The sequence below is a fragment of the Vulpes vulpes genome, chromosome 2 (genome assembly GCF_048418805.1).
Source record: "Vulpes vulpes isolate BD-2025 chromosome 2, VulVul3, whole genome shotgun sequence".
Taxonomy (NCBI): Eukaryota; Metazoa; Chordata; class Mammalia; order Carnivora; family Canidae; genus Vulpes; species Vulpes vulpes.
Window position 1 is genome coordinate 19,244,198 of NC_132781.1, and position 20,367 is coordinate 19,264,564.

At 56.1% G+C, this 20,367-nt stretch overlaps 2 protein-coding genes and 1 long non-coding RNA gene across 3 annotated transcripts; 2 read left to right on the plus strand and 1 right to left on the minus strand.

Annotated features, from left to right (window-relative positions):
* Window positions 1-233: 233 nt before the first annotated feature.
* PYY (peptide YY) lies at window positions 234-3,866 on the plus strand. Its single transcript, XM_025986938.2, has 5 exons — window positions 234-2,494; window positions 2,577-2,701; window positions 3,060-3,247; window positions 3,385-3,465; window positions 3,617-3,866. The coding sequence occupies exons 3-5, from the start codon at window positions 3,060-3,062 to the stop codon at window positions 3,639-3,641; spliced, it is 294 nt and encodes a 97-aa protein (XP_025842723.1). The 5' UTR covers window positions 234-2,494; window positions 2,577-2,701; the 3' UTR covers window positions 3,642-3,866.
* Window positions 3,867-6,227: 2,361 nt separating this feature from the next.
* LOC140597736 (uncharacterized) lies at window positions 6,228-16,272 on the minus strand. The gene is made up of 2 exons (XR_011999623.1): window positions 16,099-16,272; window positions 6,228-15,973 (listed from the first exon to the last, which is right to left on the minus strand). It is a non-coding gene; the product is annotated as an uncharacterized lncRNA (long non-coding RNA).
* On the plus strand, window positions 11,739-12,475 carry PPY (pancreatic polypeptide). The gene is made up of 3 exons (XM_072747080.1): window positions 11,739-11,929; window positions 12,107-12,178; window positions 12,329-12,475. Exons 1-3 carry the CDS (start codon window positions 11,739-11,741, stop codon window positions 12,345-12,347), a joined length of 282 nt encoding a protein of 93 aa, XP_072603181.1. The 3' UTR covers window positions 12,348-12,475.
* Window positions 16,273-20,367: the final 4,095 nt, after the last annotated feature.

Below are 20,367 nucleotides of genomic sequence, written 5' to 3' on the forward strand. Positions count from 1 at the left end.
CCCCAGTGATTCTGTCCCCCCTGCCCTTTGAGGAAAAGTTGGAAGCAGGTGCTGGTCCCAAGTCTACAATAACAATTGTTTGGAAGTTTGTCCTTTGAAAATACCGGCCCCCTATCTCTTAGACCTGTCTAATGGCAACTGAGTCACGAGTCAATGAGGGGTGGTGGCTGTGTGGGGTGGGTGGGGGGTAATTGAACGCATTGATCCAGGGCTGAGACATCCTCCCCACTAATGAACAAATTAATAAACTCTTCAGTGAGGAGGTGGTGATTAATGAACCAATCAGCTTGCCCTATAATTGGGAAGTGGAATCAGAGGGAGAGGTGGACTGTGGGAGGTTTGTGGGCTGTGGGAGGCTGGCTCCTGGTCCCTCTCATGGTTGCTCTAAAGGGAAGTGACATCTTTAGGGGCTGTACCCTGAATCTAGACCTTCCCCCATGCCTTCTAGCTTCTCTACTCTGGCTTCTCTGCCCCTATCTATCTTTAGACCCCCTACTCCCCAAGGCATGAGAAGGTTCCAGGGAGGCTACCGGTTCCCTTTGGGCATTTCACAATCCCTGTCATCTCTCTCTGTCTGGGATCAGTACACTAGAAACCCTCTGACGGTGCAGGGCCACACCACCCCAGTCAGGGCTGCAGTGTCAGAAGAACAAATGGCCCCCACTCTCAGATCTCCTTGTCCCCTTTAGCCTGCAGGGTCCCTGTCTAGGCCCTGACCCCTGGGATCACAACTGCCCCAAAAAGCCACCCTGGCTGTCCTCTCTATCTCGAGGGTGGGCACCTGCCTCTGTCTTTCCATGGCTTCTGGAGGAGTGTCCTATTATTTTTGCTGTCTGCTCCCCTAACTGGACCTAGGCTTGTCCCTCTGTTTTCTTCTGTATCTATGTCCTGGGAACTCTCCAGACTGGGGCTCTACTGGGATAGTGGTGTGTCTCGTCCCTTGGGTTGGGGCTCCCCAGTGATGTGGCCATGACTCTCCTCTGAGACTGGGGTTACTGGAGAACAGGGCCATGTCCTGCCCCTCAGGTGAATGATTTTTCTTCTCCCTCTGAATATAGGGTCCATGTCCCCTTTTCTGCCTCCATGCTCAGCATGCTGCTCTGGTCTTTCTTGGGATATGCAGGGCCCCTGGGGCCTGACTTGTTGATAAGGAGCCATTTCCGGAGAGTGCAGGTGATTGAACCTATAAAAAGATGATTGAGGGAGCCCTAGGTTCTCCACCTTGAGAGAGCTCTAAAAATAACACCCACGGCCATCTGTCCTGGAGGGTGGAGGGGCTGGCCCAGAACCAAGATGGCCCCTCCTGCCCTTAAGTGCTGATGGGATGCAAGCTCTGAGGCACTGGAGGCTCTGGCCAGGCTGGGGGAAAGGGAGCTGGAAAGGGCTTTATGGGGAGACTCCCCCAACAACCCTCTTTTCCCAGTGGGGACAGGTGGGTCTGATGTGGGTCTGATGTGGCTGGCCTCTCAGAGAGGGTAGCAGGCCCCCAATTAGCCTCCGCTCCCCTATTCCCATGCCCGACTTCTGAGCCCTATGGTTATCCTGGGTAGTGAGCCATTCTGTCCCTCAGTTGAGAGGGCTTCTTCCTGGGGTCTCCCCTACCCTTTCCTGTTTGAATCCTGGGTTCCCTTTTCTCTCAGACCTTCAGTTTCCTCATCTGTAAAATGGGAATAAATCCAGCCCATTGTGTTGTGATCCTGTACTGCCCAGTGCACAGTAGGTGCCTAATAAACAGAGTCCCTTCCCCTTTCTTTCAAAGGCTCTGAGTGAGGATCTTCGCCCCAGAGACTGCAATGGGCTGAGGACAGTGGCACGTGCTTGGGCAGCCCTGGCATCACTTAACCCCAGAAGACACCAGTGCCCTGAGTGACACCTGGATGGGGATGGGGTGCACTGCCTTGGAAGGGGTCTCTATGCCAGCTCTGCTTGGGCCTGGGTCTGTGTGTGTCAGGCTGGAGGCACAGGTGGCAGACTCAGCTGCTTCTGTGGCTGGGGACTGGCCGCGGCCTCCTCTCAGCCCTCTCCCCAACTCTTTAACAGAGAAGGGACCAGAGAGAGAGGCCTCTCCTCTAGGACATCATAAACAGCAGGTCAAGAGCCAAAGTCACAGCTTCCACCCCGCCTCGAGTAGGAAGAGCCTTTCCCCCCAGGACCTGCCACTTCTCAGCCCGTCTCCGAGGAATTGTAGAGTGAGGGCTGAAAGGGCCGCCTTTTCCATAGGACGGTCACAGGTCCCACTGGCTGCAGGTAGTGTCCCGCTGATGCCCCTCATCCCCACCCATGGGTAGGCTGGGGAAGATGGAATTTTCTCATTGGTCCTAGGGGCTGCCCCAGGAGTCTAGATACAAACGTTTCACTTCCCCAGGAGGCTACAGCTGCTCTTGGGGGGCTGTGGGGTGAAGATGGGGTCCAAGTTCTGTCCAGAGTCTGAGTCTGAGTCTGGTGGCTACCCCCTCATCTCCTGCAAGGTGGAGTCGTCACGCACTGTCTGGGTGTAAGCTCAGCGATCCGCGGGGGTGGAGGCAAGGAGGAGGAAGGGCCCTCCCCACCCCCTGCAGCTCCCCCTCCCTTCCCAGGCTGAGATATAAGCCCCGCGGGGACAGCGCTGAGCAGAGGAGGCCACAGCCCGACCTGCAGCAGCCCAGCCCCTGGGACTCCACTCGCCTTCTACCTGCTCATCTCCGCTCCAGGAGCTCTCGCCGTGAGTGCCGGGGAATAGCCTGGTACCGGGGGAGCCCTGGCGATTTTGTGGGGAAACTGAGGCTGGGATGGTGAAAGCTGGGGCTGAGCGGCCAGCATAGCCCTCTGCCTCCAGCAACGGTTCTGGGCAGTACGAGTGGGGGTTGGGGAGGCGGACAGGGCTTATGCCCTCTCTGACAGATGGGGAAACTGAGGCAGAGACGGTGCAGGGCCAGAGAACACATAGCGGGCCCGCGGCTGGGCCCTGATCCGGTAGCAGCCTTGCACAGGCCGGGGAGCGTGGGCCCCAGGGCAGCCTCAGCCTCCCGCCGTCGGGGGTCGAGGCGGGGCCTGACCCACGACCCCGGCCCCCCCTCCAGATGGTGACGGTGCGCAGGCCGTGGCCCGCCGTGGCCACAGTGCTGCTGGCCCTGCTCGCCTGCCTGGGGGCGCTGGTCCACGCCTACCCCGCCAAACCCGAGGCCCCCGGCGAAGACGCCTCGCCCGAGGAGCTGAGCCGCTACTACGCGTCGCTGCGCCACTACCTCAACCTGGTCACTCGGCAGCGGTGAGCGCGTGCGCCCGCGGGCTCGGGCTCCCGGGGGTCCCGGGGGTCCCGGGGGCTCCGCCCTCCGCCCCTTCTCCCGCCCCGCCCGCCCGGGGGCGTGTCCTGCCTGACTCCGCCCCCTATGGCCCCACCCCCAGGTATGGGAAACGCGACAGCCCCGAAGCGGTGCTCTCGAAACTGCTCTTCCCCGACGGCGAGGACCGCCGGGCCAAGTCATGGTAAAGCGCCCCCCACGCCACCACCACCGGCCACACATCCTGTCCCCTCGTGCTCTGTCCGGGATGTGACGCCCCACGGAGCCCCACCCGGCCCCGCCAGCCCAGGTCTGAGGCCGCGCTCTGAGCGAGTCCTTTCCTTTCCCTCCTCCAGGCCAGGAGGCGAGTACCTGTGGTGACGACCCCAACGGCTCCTGGGAGTTATGCGAACTACACCGACCTCATTTGCATGTTTGCTCCTGACCCTGGACCCTGGGTTCCTCTCCCTGCCTGCTGCGCCTGGGGTGTGGGTGCGGGATGGGGATGGGGTCTTCATTCCACTTCTCCGTGTCCCCAGCCCCTGGGCTGGCGGGCTGTGTGTGGTCTTTCCCTGGTCCCCAAATAAAGAGCAAATTTCACTGAAACGGAATGTGTGCGTGTGGATTTCCTTCTCCTTCGTGGAGGTGGCCACCAGGGGCAAGTGGAAGGTAGAGGCGACAAACAAGACTGAGCCCCGCAGACAAAAGGCTCCCCTGGACAGGGCCGGGGCAGAGTCGGGGGGTCCCTCTGCTCTGTGCCAAGAGAAGACACTGCGGCCCCGCAGGGGCGCTGGGCGGCGCAAGGACAGGGAGGTGGGGTGGGGGGTGGCTGGAGCAGAGCAAGGGACGGCTGCGGCCCTCTCCAGTCATTGGAAGTGGGGCGGGATGAAACTTCTTGACAAGGGGCAGGGAGAAACAGGAAAAAGAGTTGCGAGAGGATGGGGAGGGTAGAAAGGAGCTTGCTAGGCAGCCCAGGAGAGTAGATAGGGACAGAGGTGCACTATCCACCTGCTCCCAAGGGCGCAGGTGGCTGGGGGCCTGGGCTGGGCACCAGTGCTTTGTGGCAGTCCCCGAGGAGATAGATTACTAACCTCCAAGGCTGTAGTAGCTGGGGGTAGTGATGTGATCCAAGATGGGACAGTGGAGGAAGTCATTTGGGGGGGGGGGTGAAGGTGGGAGTATGTGTGCTGGGGAGGGGGCATTTCTAACGTCCCCTTCCCTGGGCAGGAGGTGCAATGGGAGTATGGAGGCTGCCCTTTCCCTTCGCGACAGCCCTCCTCCACATTGCTGAATTCCCACTCAATGGATAGGTCCCACTCAATGGATAGGTCCCTAACTGTGCCTTCCTGGTGACAAGGCTATGGGGACACCCACCAGTGCACCACCCCCATTCCCTTGACTAGACACTGAAGGCTGAAGGCACTGTGGATGTTTAAACTGGAGTCTGACCCAAATCCCTCACCACTTCATCCCTATGATGGAGGAATCCCAGAGCCTGCAGGCTGATCTTCCCTGGTACCCTTCCTGCCCAGCCCCCCTCCTCCAGGAAGCCTGACTTGATTGGCCCTGATCTGCACTCTTCCTGCCCTGTGTGGCAGCCCAGCTTTCCTGGCCACCGCTCTGTTCTGCCCGTGTCGCTGTGTCAGGTCTCCCTTCTGAGGAACCCCTAAAGGAAGGGCCTGTGTCTCCCTACTCAGACACAGCCTCCTCAGTCTGGTGACTCCCTCCTGGGCCTCTAGGTCAGCAAGACCTGGACAAGCCCAAGGCAAGGAGCTGGGGATGAGGAGGAGAATCAGGTTGAAGCCAAAGCTCCAGACCCAGACAGGGTCAGAAGATCAGGAAGGGGGATCCCTGGGTGGCGCAGCGGTTTGGCGCCTGCCTTTGGCCCAGGGCGCGATCCTGGAGACCCCGGATCGAATCCCACGTCAGGCTGCCGGTGCATGGAGCCCGCTTCTCCCTCTGCCTGTGTCTCTGCCTCTCTCTCTCTCTCTCTGTGACTATCATAAAAAAAAAAAAAAAAAAAAAAAAAAGATCAGGAAGGCCGGGTGTGTCACTTCAGAGGGCAGGAGTCTCGCAGGACCGTTTGCTATTATGGGGCTATGGAAAGAGAGCAGATCCTAAAGCTGGCTCTGTCATAGCTGCTCCCACACAACCTGCCCTAGGGGGCCTGGGGCTCTGACTCCTCTCCTGTGCTGCCGGCCTCAAGGTCAGGCAGGAATGGGTGAAGCGGAGGCAGGTCCGGGGCCTGGTGCACATCACCAGCTACATGGACTCGGACGCCCTAACCCTTTGTCCAAGCCACTCCCCTGCCTGCAGAGCCCTTTCCTTCCTTTCCAGCCTGGAAAACATCTTCAGGACAATGTTCACCTCCTCCTAGAAGCCTCTCCTGATTTCTCAGGGCAGAGTTAGTTTTTCTGGTTCTCTCCCTACTGTATTATTGTTATCTGAGATCCACCTCCCATGTCATTTTGCCCCTTATCTTCTCTCTTCCAATCCACTCTCTCTGCTCCAGGAGGGGAGGGGTGGGAACACACAGTGGCTGCCATGAGCTTTGGTGCAATTTGTGGTCAGAGGAGTGGGATGGTGTGTGCCTGTGTTGGTGTCCATGGTCCCCTGTCTGGCGGTCTGCCTGGGAGGGCAGTGGTCAGCCTGAGGCTGATGGAAGAGACCCCTGGTGTGAATTATGCATGACCACGGACAATTTCACTCTGACCTGTCTCATTGATCATCAGTGACACGGGTTCGCCTCCCATTCACTTGGAGGAAAGTTGAGCCAGTGGTCAATCCACAGCCGACCAGGCTCAACCAGCCTTGCTGCTGGAGGAGCCTTAGATGTGATATTAATAGTGATGACAGCTACCTTTTGAAAGAAGCACTTACTTATGTTCTAAATGCCGAACTATTTGTTTTACACACACCACATTGCTAGAATATTGATTTGGCTTTTTTAAAATAAAGGCAGAATTAGCAGTAGCTTAAACAGGACAGAAGTTTATTTCTCTTTTACATAAAATTCAGTGGCATCTGGGGATTAGCACCTCTGTTTCATGAGGAAGTCCAGAAGCCCTGGGACCTATTTTGTGGCATCCCCATGTCCTCCTCTACGTGACTGGAGATGGCCCACCATTACCGCCTCGTGTTCCAGTCAGCAGGAAGGGAGGGAAGGGGAAGGGGAGATGCTCTGGTTACGAGGCTGAGTCACACTTACCCTAAGACCTGGCTTCAACTAACCATTTCATTTCACCCATGATGGTTTCGTGGGTCAGGATTGGGAAGTGCTCAACTAGGCACCTGTCACTTGGAGTCGTTCCTGCAGTGACAGTCAGGGGTTGGCTGGGGCTGGGGTCATTGGAGGGCACCCCTCAGGGTTGATGCCTAGGAGGTCTCACGCACATGTCTGGGGGTGCTGCTAGCTGCTGGCCCAGAGCTCAGCTGGGTCTGTTGACCCAGCACCTCCATGTGGGGGCCCCTCCAGCATTGTATTCTTGGGGTAGTTGGGCCCACATGGTAGCTGGCTCCCCATGAAGTGAGTGCTGGGAGAGAACTGGGAGGAAGCAGTGCTGCCCTTGTCTTCCTGGGGCCACTGTAACAAAATACCACAAACCCAGGAGTTTACCAGCAGGTCTGAAGGCTGGAAGTCTGAAGTCCCAGGTGGGCAGGGTTGCTTACCTTTGAGGGCTGTGAGGGTCGGGGCTGCTCCAGGCCTCTGTCCTTGGCTCCTAGGTGGCTTCCCTTCTGTGCATCTGTTTCTGTGTCCCAAAGTCCCGTTCATTTAAACACAGCAGTCATATTGGATTAGGGGTCCGCTCTACTCCAGGGTGAGCTCAACTTAATTAGTTTTCATCCACAAAGACTCTATTGCCAAATAAGGCTGCATTTTGAGGCACTGGGGGTTAGGATTTCAACATGCGAACTTGGGGGGGGGCACACAATTCAACCCATAACAACTGCCTCCTATGACCTGGCCTCACAAGCCACATCCTCCAACACACTCACCTGACCAGTACACCTGAGAAAGGGACACGGACCCCTCTGTGGAACTACATGTGGGATAGGAGGTCTTTCAGTGGTTATCTTTGCTACAGTCGGCCTCAGGACAGCACGAGAATGGCACGAGGCACCGAAACGCTCTTCTCAGTGGCTAGAACTTAGTCATGCGGTCCCACCTCATGGCCAGAACAACCCAGAAGATGTCATTAGCCCAGTGGCCACGTGCTGTTCTCAAGCTCGTGTATGATGGGAGGAGGAGAGAGTGCGTACTGGAGCAACCAACGTTATTGGTTACAAACATGATCTCCTTTGAACATCCTCTGGAAATCACCTGGCCCATCTCATCATTGAGCAGATGGGAATCCTGAGGTCTGGGGATGGGGAGAAGCTGGCAGGAGGTCACACAGCCGGGGACAGAGGTAAGAGAGCCCTCCGTGTGCCGCTTCTGGCTCCACTAACCATTCACTCTCAACTCTTCTGCAAGGCTCCCCATGGTGCACTCCTGTCTCCTCTGGCGGCACCTCCCACGTTCCTCCATTAGTGTCCCCCAACAGTGCAGTCCCGTTGTCACCACCCCACTTCTGTGAGAAGCATCTCCTACTGTCCTCAAGGCCACTCCAGCCTCATTTCCTCTGGGAACCTTCTGCTCTGGCCTGCCCGTCTCTGGAGCCTGACTCTGAGTTCTCACACGGGCCTACCCCCTCAAGTCCCGCTGTGGGCAGCGGGGGCAGGGACCTCAGAGACCAAAGATCTGCATTCGAGTCCCAGTCTGCCATTGGTCAGCCATGTGACTTTGGCCCGCCTAGTCATTCCATTTCACTGCCTGTGTTTCTTCACTGGTCACACATGGAAACTTACACCTTAAATAATAATAAGAGTTCACTGCTTAGGCTCAGAGAGGTTATGTGCTTTGCCAAAGGTCACACAGCTCTTGAGTGGTAGAGCTGATGAGGAAGGCAGCTGAACGTACAGCCTGGCACATGCTTACTAACACCCCCTCTTTTCCTTTACTCTCCTTCTCACTTCTAACCCTTCTGGAAACTCAGGCTCAGGAAATTTTCCCCTCCAATGACCCCAAGGGAGAAATTCCCCTCCTTCCACACCCAGTCCCCTCTTAGGAAAAAATGTGGGCTGACAATGATTGGATTTGCTTTTGCAGGTGCTGTGGGCAGGGAGGGGAAAAATATTGAACACTTCTGCGCCTGCAGGGGCCCTGGTGCAGAGGGAGTCTCCCGGGAAGAGAGAAGTGGGGGCAGAGTCCAATCTCCAAACGAATGACCTGAGTCCCCAGTCAGGCCTGCACTGATTTTGAGGGAATAGGACAGGGACTCGGGGGGGGGGGTGTATGCGCACGTGCAACAGCTACCCTCAGTCTAAGGGTTTCTCCAGGGAACAGGGGACCCATTAGGTTCCTGACATCTGGGGGCAGCCACCTGTACCCCTCCAGCCCCCCACTGCTGCCACCCAGCACAGGAATAAGACATTGGCCTAAGAGCTGGGCCAGGCTGCTTTGGAGGCACTCTTGTGAGAGGCACACATGGAGGATGTGATGCTGGCTGAATTCCTGTCCTTGCAGTCTCATATGTGGGGACCCCCACCCCGCTTATGGCACACTCAGCCTCAGACTGTGACCCCAGGTGCTCCTGGGGAGTTCCTCTTCTACTTGCTTCAAAGCCCTCACTCCATCCATAACACTGCCCAGTGGCCATCCGCCCGGCGACCCATGGGGTTGGGCAGGTGGAGAAGGACCTTTTTCCATTTTCATTTCATCCACCTGCACGTAAGTACTTGGTGCCTTGTCTAAGCGGGCTCCACGGCAGGTCCTTGGAACGTATGAAGATGAGCGAGACGCATCACTCGGTTCTGGATCTGGCCTACGGTGCAGAAGGCACACCCACTGCCTCTTCCTCTTGGTTTGTCCCAACTTCCCTGAGAGGACCCAGAAAGGGAATCTGTTGTTTGCAAAGGAGAAAAATGAAAGCTATGGGTCCAGTTGACAGTGTGGAATATGAGTCATTTGTGAGGCACAAGACAAGACTGTCACTGGCCGCAGTACTCAGTCAAGCGCCAGATCTGCCATCTGCAGGGGCTCGGTCCTGACACAGTGGCCAGAACAGGTGGGCCAGGCGGCAATCCTGCTGGAGGCCGGACCCTCCGCCGTAGGGTTGGAGCCTGGCGCCCCCTGGTGGCACAATGCAGCCCCTGCGGCCTCACCTGAGGGGCGCCGGCACCAGCGCTGGTTCACCAACTTGGTTTTGCAAAGCGGGAGCCAGGGCCAAGGCTGCCCAGACAGACAGACGGACCTCCATATTTGCTTTTGGGATATAAACTTTTGTCTGGTGAGGCATTATTGTTCTTGTTACCAGAAACCAGGATTGAGAGGAACTGACATAACACTGACATTTAGAGATCCTCTTTATCCTCCCTATCTTGAGGAAAATCAAAGCTCAGAGGGGCTAAAATTATTTCCCCAGGATCACACAGAGCCCACAGCAAAGCCAGGATTTGGACCTCTAAGCCCGCTGTGTTAGATCCCTGGGGTCACACCTCCAGGTGTCACACCCCCTACGACTCCCCCCAGAACATACACACTTTTGGTGTCTTGTTCTGGGACAATAGGACCTCGGAGGCAAAAGGTCTTTGGCTCCCCACTGGCTTCAGTGTGTCCTTCAGACATGCCTGGTCACTGCTCCTTGCCCTGAGCAGGGGAGGGGGCTGGGGGTTGAGGAAGGGACGCCTGAGCAGGGCAGGCTCAGAGGCTCCTGGGGGTGGTGGTGATGTTGGGATGGTGGGGTTGAGGCCTAGACAGCTGCGTGGTCTCAGGCAAGTCTCTTCACCTCTGTGAACCTCATGTTTCTCAGCCAAAAAGAAATGGAAAATTATAGCAATAGTTTGACAGCCCCACTTAGGAAAAAAAGAGTTCAGATTTTGGAATTAGACTTTGTTTCAAACTCTGGATTTCCCACTGACTAGTTACCTGGCCTTCGGCTAGTCACTTAATGCCTCGGAGTTCCTGTCTACATTTGTAAGATGGGTTGGTTGGTGCAGGGACTCAGTGAGGTGATAGGGAGCATGTTGGAAAATTCAAGGCTTTATGATGCCAACTTTATCACGGTGTTGGAAAGGAGCTCTGGGATTTGCCTCTGGTGTCTGCTCCCCCCTCACTCCATTCCCCTGGCCCCAGGCACATGGGTTCTCATTCGCACCCCACACACCAGCCGGGGAGTAGGTCTCTCCCTGCCTGTGTCCTCAACTCTTTTGCACATTTAAGGCCTCTCCCCACCCGACCCTCGGTCTCACTTTGTTCTAGTCACAATCTGGAAAGGAAGTCCTGACTCTTCATCCTGGAGTCTCCGAGTCCCAGGCTCAATCTTATGCTCTGAGGGAATTTGTTTGAGGATTCCCGTTAATCTCTGGGAGGCAGTCGGGGCTGTTCTGAGGCTGGGACCAGAACCTTTCAGTAGCCGGACATCCCCATTCTTTTTGAACCAAGCCTGCTCTGGTGCCCAAAGGTGGATGGTGGCCCACAGGAGACTTACTGTGGCCCACTTTTACCTGTTATACTGCTGGTCTGGCACCCACAACACCGCCCTGTCCCCCTCCCAGCCCTGGCCCCAGGGCTGGCTGTCGTAGGTACCAGGGAGACAGTGGGAGGAGGGGGTGAGGGCTGGGCAATGAGAGAGGCTGACAAGAGGCGGGGACTCTGGGGGACTGAGGACTATAAAGGGGCATCGAGGAGGGCAAGGACACCCATCCGGCCCTTAGGACTCAGGGTAAGTGGTCCTCGGCTGGGGGGGATGCAGGGCCCTGGGGGGTCCTTGGGACTAGGGTCTGGGGTGGGGGAAGGAATTGATGCTTTGCAGAGCAGCGGGCTGGTGTTGGGACATCTGGGGCCCTGCTTGGGTCTCACTCTACATCTGGCTGAACCTATCACCCTGGAAGAGCAAGCAGTCTGCTGACTAAAGACAAAGCATGCATGGGGAGAAAGGGGTGGCCGTGCACACAAATGTGAGTGATGGCGACCTTGTGAGTGACGGGGTCCTGTGCCGATCGGCTGAGGGCGACCCAGGCAACAGTGTCTTCTCCAGGACCTGCACTTGAATGTCTATCCAGGTGGAGGGGCGGGGGCAGACCCACAGGTCCTGGATCCCTGTCCTTTGGCTCACAAGTTCATTCTGTGTGCTCCTACTGTGTGAGCCAGAGCACCCCTTCATCCCACCCCGCGTCTGCCTCCTCAGAGCCACTGGGCTCTGGATGTCACGAGTCCTGGGTCTCCTGCCCCATGTCCCCACCTTCCCTGCGATGCTTTCTGACGTTGCTGGGGGCCTGTCCGTGCTCTCCAAGGTGGTGTCTGGGAGGTGGGTGGTCACATTCGAACAGCCCTTTGCTCTGTCCCTTTGTCCCCAGGCTTGGACACATGGGTGATGGGCTAAGGGCCCGGGCAGGTGGGCTCTGTCCTTTCTCACCTTCCTGCTCCTCGCTCCCCAGATGCCTGCCGCCTGCCGCTGCCTCTTCCTGCTGCTCCTGTCAGCCTGTGTGGCTCTGTTGCTGCAGCCGCCACTGGGTACCCGGGGGGCCCCGCTGGAGCCAGTGTATCCGGGGGACGATGCCACACCAGAGCAGATGGCCCAGTACGCGGCTGAGCTCCGCAGATACATCAACATGCTGACCAGGCCCAGGTGCGTGTGAGAGAGGGAGAGAGAGAGCCCAGTCCCTGCGGCCCTGGGCCACAACCCAGCCTCAGCCCCTGCCACGCTCTTGGGAAAGCAGAGCAGCTCCACTGATCCCTGGGGCCTGGGTGGGATGGTGCCCAAGGGTGGGCACAGTGCTTGCTCCACCTGCCTCTCCCCTCCCAGGTATGGGAAAAGAGACAGAGGAGAAATGCGGGACATCCTGGAATGGGGCTCCCCCCATGCAGCCGCCCCCAGGTAGGTCTGCTTCCCTGCCCTGTGTGCCTAGATCCCTGGGGCTGGAAGCGGGGCAGGGAGGAGAGAACACAGGCCCAGTGCTGGCCTGAGGTCTCCTGGGGGCACAAGGACTGTCCACTCCCCCTGTTGTGTTCCCCCCTCTCCTCACAGGGAGCTGATGGACGAGTAATGCCACCTCCAAGTAATGCCACCTCTGCCTCTCAGGCCAATGCCAGCCTACCTCTCCCCTCTGCACCCCTGGCCAAAGCTTGCTCCCTGCTCTCGCACACAGACTAAATAAAGCAAGTCAAAGTCATAGCTTCTGTGGGTGTGTGTCTCTGTGGACCCCTGGTGGGGGCAGGAGCAGGCCAAATGCATGGGAGAGATGGGGGGGGGGGGAGGCACAGAAGGGAAAGGAGAGTACTGTCAGTGATGCAGAAGACCTGTGGGTCCTCTGAGCCATTCAGCTCAGAATCTCAGGGAGCCAGGGACTCCTCCCAGGCCATTCAGCAAGTCAGTGAGGCTTGACTCTTCCATTTCAGCACCTCTAGACCTTCCAGATCTGCAGCCTGATGATGGCCATGCCCCCAAACATATTCCCTGCCAATGTGCCTAGGCAGTAGGTGAAGTTCTAATGTGTATTAAAGTGTCCTTGGCACAAGGGGTGGGGTGCAGGGGCAACAACCCAGCATGGAGGAATGGTTGGTGCTAAGTCAGACCTCTGACCTCTGGGCAGGTCAGAGATGTGTCACTGTGTGTGTCCAGTAGGATCATGGCTCATCAGGGGGCACGGGCCCCACAGAAGCATGGCCAGCAGGGAAGGACTGTGATGGGGAGGGCCTGGAGATGGGGTCCTGTACAGACTGTTGGGAAAATAAGCCTACTGTGTGCCAGGGGGATGGGGGCACGTTCAACCCTCCCAACAACCTAGTGAGGGGGATGTTGTTGCCCTCACTCTACAGAGGGCGAGACTCAGGCTCAGTGAGGTGTGGCTGCTTATCCCAGGTCCTGCACAGACAGCAAGCTAGTACAGGCTATGTAGCACCCGCTCTAAGAGTCAGAAGAACTTGGCTCTGATTCTAGGATCTGCCACTCCCTGTGTGCTGGGAAGCAGGGCTACAACCTCTCTGAGCCTCCCATCTGTCAAGAGGGAAGGATGATAGGGTTGCAGTGAGGATGACATGAAATAACATGTATGAAACGTTGACTGTGGGGGGCGCCTGGGGAACTCGGTTGAGTGTCTGATTCTTGATTTCGAGCTCGAGTTACAACGACCTCAGGGTCTTGGGATTGAGCCCTGTATCAGGCTCCCTGCTCAGTGGGGAGTCTGCTTGAGATTCTCTCTCTTTGCTCCTCCCCCTACTCACACATACTCTCTCTAAAATTAAAAAAAAAAATCTTTTTAAAAAACCCAAGACAACCCAGGTATTTGCAGCTGGAGGGAGTAAAAATGCTGAGAATCCCTTGAACAATTCCTCTTTCAGCAAGTAAACCCATAGATGTACTATTATGATCTCTATGTGTACCAATAAGCTATAGTATTGATTTGTTGGAAATTTAAATTTCAGTCAAATGCAATTACTTAAAAAAAAAAAGAAAATAGAAAAAAATATTAAGCGTGGTTCTTGACTCAAGTAAATGCTCAGTAAACAGGAGCTTTTCAGAGGCCGATGTGCCCCTGGCCAACCAGCTGTTTCCATGAAGCATGCCAGAAAGACCAGTGGAGAGAAAACACGGGCTTCAAACACGTGAAGCTCTCCATCTGATGCAAGAGGGATACAGGGAACTCCATGTGGCTCCTGGATGGGGCTCTGGAAGGCAGGCTTTCCATGATTACATGGAAGCATCTTTGAAGAACTAAAAACTTAGAGAGAATGGGTCCGGAGAGGCAATGAAGTCCTGGGCGTAGGGTCTACTGGAGCAGCTGCAGCAAGGGAGGCCGCAGGGGGAGTTCAGCCTTCTGGGAGGAGGCTGGCAGTGTGAGAATTGTGGCCACCCCCAGGAGCCCAATTTGTGGATTCTACACTCCAGCTCCAGAAGGGTGAGGACCCGGATCTGGCCCCAGGGAGCCTGCACTGAGGACAAGTGGCCCCAGTGGTCTTCGGCAGCCCTTGCCCTTCTTGGGCACTCTGAGCAGGTGGGGATGGGTAGGGTGTGTGTGTGTGTGAGAGAGAGAGACACACACACACACACACACACACACACACACACACACATTGGGAGAGTGAACACATCTCTTTCCCCTTCTCCTGGGACGGGAACACCTGTGGATGAGGGATTGTCATGGCAGGGATGGGTCGTGAGGGAAGTGAGAGAATTAGAACATTTCTGTTCCTGGAATGGCTTCTCCAGCCTCCCCCACATGTTCTGCCCAGAAAAGACAGGGCTTGTGGGCTTGATGGATGAGAGGGTCCCCTTTCCTGGGCTCAGCACCTCACACTGACTCCAAGACAAGGATAAATATGTTTTCCCTTAAGTCCTGGCTGTGCCTGGAGTGTGCAAATGGCCCAAGAGTTGGAACCAGGGCCTAAAAGTCATGGGTAGATGCAGCTACCAGGCAGATGCACGGCTCAGGGTGATTCTCAAACCCAAGGGAGTGGCTGGGAGGGGAGCCGCTTTCAGAGAGCAAAGTTTGAGTTTGGATGATGGAGCCTGAAGCCCCAGCATTTTCTGGCAGCTAAAGGGATGGGCTCTGAGTAGGGAGAGAGGTAGACACTTTCCAGGGGCAGGAATTAGGATCCTTCTCAGGGCATACTTGAGAGGTGTGTGAGAGGTGGCCTGTGAGAGGTGCCTCTGAAGCCGAGCACCTCTGCCCCTGCCCTCTTGTCCAGGTCTTCTGATAGTCACCAGCCTCCCCCCTGCCCTGCGCCCCGCCAACCTAGGAGAGTGCCATCCTCACATCCAGCTTATCAGGGACAGGCCCTCGATGGGCTCCTGCCATTTCTGCTCTGCTCATTGCTGGAGTGACAGGCTGAGAGGGTCCTGGAGGCAAAGGCAGGACTACCTGTTCTTCACCCCTAAGGGTAAGCAAAGACACTGTTGCTTGTTCCTGGGTCACCTGGGTGGTCCAGGGCTAGCATCTAAGGTGCCCTGCTCTGTGGAGACACTTGTGTGGGAGGGGATCCTAGCTGAAGCCCCTTCTTCCAGATTACTGGGACCTGCTCCTCTGGCCTCTGCTGGCCCTCTGGTTAGAGCACCCCCCCCCATCCCAGTGGAGTACATCTGCAAGTGGGGGCAGGTGGATGGGCTGCTGGAAGGAGGCAGGAGAGACCTGCAGGGGAGGTCCTTTTCTCTCACACTAGGAGTTCCAGGGTCCCCTCTCCCCTTGAAGGTCAGATCCCTTCCTGCCTAGGGCCCACAGGAGTCACCAAGCCATGGAGATATTTCTCTTTATTGTTTTGGGGTAGGTGGTGGTGAGGAAGGTGAGCAGGTAGGAGTTAAGGCTCCCTGAAGAATACAAAGGGGGAGGGTGGGCCAGCAGACTTGAGTCAGGCAAGTGGAGGTCAGGGCCCTGCCTGGAGAAGGATGTCCCTGGGGCCCTGGTGTCCACCCCACACAGCCCAGGGCTTCCTCTCTGTCCGGCCCCCCCTGCCCCCAGTTCTGGGGCTCCTGATAGGTGCCAGCCTGCCCAGGCTCTCCTACCTGGGGCCCTAGGAGGAGGGCGGAGGTTGGGGTTTCCCGGTGGTCTGTCGGGGGGGTTTCGTAGCATTCGCTGGTACGGGTTTCGTGGTGTTTGCTGGTGGGGTTCTTGTGGTGTTGGCAGCTTTCTTGGGGTTTTTAACGTTTTTAGATTTCTTGGTGTCCTTAGACTTAGAGCTGGGGAACACGTCTTTGCACAGATCTCGGGGTGGCGAGGGCGGTGGGTGGGGTGCCCGGTGATGCCCATTTCCTCCCCCACCCCCCTGCCCGTCCTCCCGCCCTCCCGCTCTCCCCCCGCCCACCTGCTGTTGAAGAGCTTCTCCAGGTACTTGTTGAAGTGGGCGAAGTTGGACAGCCAGTCCGCCGCCCTGGGCCCGGGGGGCTGCTGCGGCTGCAGCTCCTCCCCCAGGGCTCCCCGGGGCCGCAGCAGCAGCAGCGCCAGGCACACCAGGGCCAGTGCGCACGCGCAGCGCAGAGCCGGCGCCTGGGGGGAGGGGGAGACAGGAGCGCGGCTGTCACGTGACCCGCCCCCCCCCCCCCCCCCACCGGGCCGGGAGACTCGGCGACGCGTCCGCCTCTGGGACGCACGCAGGTGCGCGAGGCCTGAAGGGACCTCCCGCTGCCCGGGCCGAAGGCTGCGCACCGGGACATGCGCAGTGCTGCGCGCACAGACAGCGGCGGGTACTCGGGACGGTGAGGGGGGACCGGGAGCACCCCCTCGGGTGGGCCCCCGGGGCAGCTCGCTCGCCTCACCGACCTCTTCCGCAACTCCTTGCTCACCCCACTCGAGCCTCTCCCCCCTCCTTGCCGTCCCTCAGAAATGCCAGGCGTGCAGTTCTCTGCCTGGAAGGCTCCCGCCGGATACCCGCAGGGCCTCCGCTCAAGATCCACCCCTAAATGGGTCCTACCCTCACACCCCTCCCTTCATCTTGTACTTTCCCCTTCCAGGTCATCTTCTAACTTACTATATTCTGTGCTTTTTAAAAATTGTCTTCGTCTCTCCCAAGGAATTCCCCACCGCCCACCCCGTGTAAGCACCGTCTCAGTTGGGCTCTTCGCCTGTTCTGCTCACCAATGTAGCACAAGCACCTAGAGCAGTGCCTGACGCTTGGCAGGTGCTCAGTAATACATGTTAAATGAATGACTAACAGCTGCGGACTGGAATGCCCGCCCAGGGATCCCCACATGTGCACCCAGCCGTGCACAGAGAATTTTGTGCTGGCGACACACAGGCACATCCGGTGATTCACATACTATAGTGCCCAGACATGTGATACACACCCTCCAGAGCCCCTGGACCCTCAACCCTCTCTTGACCAGGAAATCCCCTCATCCCCACTGCTCAAGGCAGGGACAGGAAAGTCTGGCGGCTGTTCTAGCCTTCGGATTGGTGGAGGGGCTACTCTGGTCTCACTCCTTCATGCCTGTGATCCTGCGGAGGGCCCTTGGTGCCAGCTTCCATCCTCAAGCTCCTGGAGAACATAGCTGACAGGGGTCCCCGACTCAGCCGTCACATATTACCATGGTGCTGGGCAGGTGCAGAGCGGCTCAGCAAAAGGATATCTGGCAAGGAAGTCCGAGGCCCTTTAAATTCCTTCAGATCCATGTCACCTTTCCCACAAAGGCTCCACCCCTAGCTTGGCCCCCCTCCTGCCCCTGTATCATAACTTGGGAGTTGGGAACAGGGAGAAAGTGGGGGTGGAAGCACATGGGCTGCCAGCTGTCCTGACCTGGGCACAGTTAGTGCCGGGGGCGCAGGGGTGTGGGTGGCAGACGCGGGAGGCACTGGGGAGTAGGGGTCACTTGTTGCCTCAAGTCTACAGATCCCAGGGAGGAACTGTCTCTGGGGTTGAGAGGGGGCTGGGCTTGCCCAAGGACTATTCTTAGGGTTGGGAGGGCTGTGCTGAGAGACCAGGTGCCCCTTCCCACCCAGCTGGGGGCTCAACACCCCTACTTCTGGCTTCCAGGCCTGCTGGCAGGGGCATGGGTGATGTTAAGGTTTCTGCCTTAGGATTGCAGGCCCTATTGCTCATTCTGGAGATTTTTGCAGCTTGCCTAGCTACTTTGGAGACCCTGATGGGAGACCTGCAGAGCTTCTGAAGTGTGGTGGGTCTCAGCTCCCTGAATGATGGACTCAGGGCTTGAACTGCTTCAGGTCACAGAGCTTTGGCTGTGTGGCCATTAGGGCCCCTCTACTTGCCCAACATTGCTGCTTTTCTGTGGCAAGTTTGTAGGATCTGAACTGAAGCTTTTTCATGCCAATCCTCACTCCCCCCGCCCCCCTGCCAATAGGGACATAGTAGGAAGAGCAGGGGCTTCTAGGTAGGAATCCTGACTTTACCACTTCTTGGCTGTGTGACGTTGATTAAGGGACATTGTCTTCCCTGGACCTCGGCATCCTCACTGTGAAATGGAGCTTATCACATCTATAGCCTTAGGGCTGTCGTGAGGATCGAGTGGGAGGATGTAGCTGAAGCCCTTGGACAGCTGCTGGCACACAATGATTAACATATATGGGCTCCTCCACTCAGGGATGCACCCCTTCCCCCCATCCTCACTTCTCCCTTAGGGAAAGGGTGAGAAATTCAATGTCAATGTCATCGAAGTTTATGGGATGGCTCAGCAGCCAAGTGAGAAAGAACTTCGTGTCCACAGAGCCAAGACACTAAGAAAAATAAATGAGATTCCCGTGATAAAATTCCATAGTACAAGTTGAGAGGAGAGATCTTGGTGTCAGTGTGCCCCAAGTCCCAACAAACAGGCTGTCTTTTATTTCTCTTAGGCCCAAGCCCAGGGTTGATGACCCCATTCCTGAAAGAGCTCCAACGATGTGTCTTCTTGCAGCCTTGGCTATGAGGATACAAGCTGCCCTTACAAACCCAGAGCACTGAGGGCTTTCAGTCCCTCATTCTTCTGGACCCACTTATTCCAGGAACTGTCAAGTTCTGAGGGGTGGTGTACATCTCCCCGCCTTCCTGCCCAGAAAAAGAGAAAATGCTTGATGGGGTGAGCAGGTTGGGAAAGGAGGCACACAGCACTCAATATTATTATCATAATGGTAATCACAGTCACAAAGTATTATCACAGTCATAATAGCACTGTGGAGTATATAAGTATATACTAATAACTGATAATCACTGCCTTTGCTTGGTGCCAGGTACTGGGAGAAGCACTCTGTTGCAGTGTCTCTAATTTTAATGACACTTGTAGGCATTAACTCCTTTTGCATTTGAGGAAACAGGCTCAGAGAAGTTAGGAGATTATCCAAGGCCAGTGTGACTGAGATTCAAGCTCAGGACTGCTCAGATCTTTCCATCTTCTTGGAAAGCTACCCCCAGTGAATTTCATACCTCTCTATCCGTTGGGATTCAGGCGATCTGCAATCCAGAGTCCCCCTCAATCACATCCCCATCCCTTGGCCTCTCAGCTACTTCTGATTCAAGTGGGGTTCTTTGCCATGCTCTGTGTCCCAATTTCTCTCCATCTGCTCGGCTCTGTTTCTCTTGGGGGGGCGGGGGGCTTTTTGAGAAAACTCATCTTTGTTTCTCCAGGCCCGATGGTCACAAAATAGACATTGGCATCAGACTGACCTGGGTTCCAAGCTTGACTTAGTCGCTTGTTGCCATGTGTCCTGGACAAGTTGCTTTGCTTCTCTGAGCATTGTGTCCTCCGTCGTGGGGGGAAACACTAGAGCTAGGTCATGGAGCTATCAAGAGACAAGGCTGAGAGAAGGATATGCTTCTGGCCCCAGGTCTTCCTTGAATTTTGTGATTTGCTCCAGTGACCCTTCAGGGAAAATTCTCTCTTTTACTTAATCTGATTTAATTGGATTTTTGCTTGCTACCAAGCCAAACCAAAGCAAACTGAAAAACCTTTGACTAACAAGCCTTCTTTTACTTCTTGGATTAAGTCCAAGTTTCTTAGCATGATATTTGAGGTCCTTCACAATTTGACCTCAGCCCACTTAAAAAGAAAAAAAAACCTTCAAAAACAACTTTGTAGAAGTATAATTTAAACACAATAAAATTTGCCCGTTTGAAGTGCACAGTTGGATGAGTTTTGACAAATGTGCAACCACCCCCACAGTCAAGACACAGAACATTTCCATCACCTCAGCTGGTTCCCTCCTGCCCCTTTCCAGTTCATCTGGCCCCAAACGACTGCTGATCTGATCTCTATAGATTAGTTTTGCATGTTTTAGACTTCATATAAATGGCATCAAACAGTATGTTCTTTTTGTCTGACTCCTTTCACTCAGCATAACGTTTTTGACATTCCTCTGAATTGTTAGGCGTATCAGCCATTTGTTCTTTTTTATTGCCGAGTAGCACTGTTCCTTGATGATGATGTGCCACAATCTGTTTACCATTCCCCTGTTCTGGATGTGTGCATTTCTACCCACATCTCCTGCCCATGGACAGGTTCCTCCCTCGACGTACCTGTCCAACCCTCTACCCGTTAGATTCCGCCGGCCTCCCAAACAGTTCTGCACTTTCATACCCCAGCCTTTGCTTGTGCTCTTCCTTCTCTCTGGAATGAGTGTCTTCTACTCCTCTGCCCTGTAAAATCAT

Coding starts and splice junctions, on each gene's coding strand:
- PPY (XM_072747080.1), top strand. CDS start 11,739: ATGCCTGCCGCCTGCCGCTGCCTCTTCCTGCTGCTCCTGTCAGCCTGT. Junction 11,930..12,106: donor AACATGCTGACCAGGCCCAG/GTGCGTGTGAGA, acceptor CTCCCCTCCCAG/GTATGGGAAAAGAGACAGAG.
- PYY (XM_025986938.2), top strand. CDS start 3,060: ATGGTGACGGTGCGCAGGCCGTGGCCCGCCGTGGCCACAGTGCTGCTG. Junction 3,248..3,384: donor AACCTGGTCACTCGGCAGCG/GTGAGCGCGTGC, acceptor CCCCACCCCCAG/GTATGGGAAACGCGACAGCC. Junction 3,466..3,616: donor GACCGCCGGGCCAAGTCATG/GTAAAGCGCCCC, acceptor TCCCTCCTCCAG/GCCAGGAGGCGAGTACCTGT.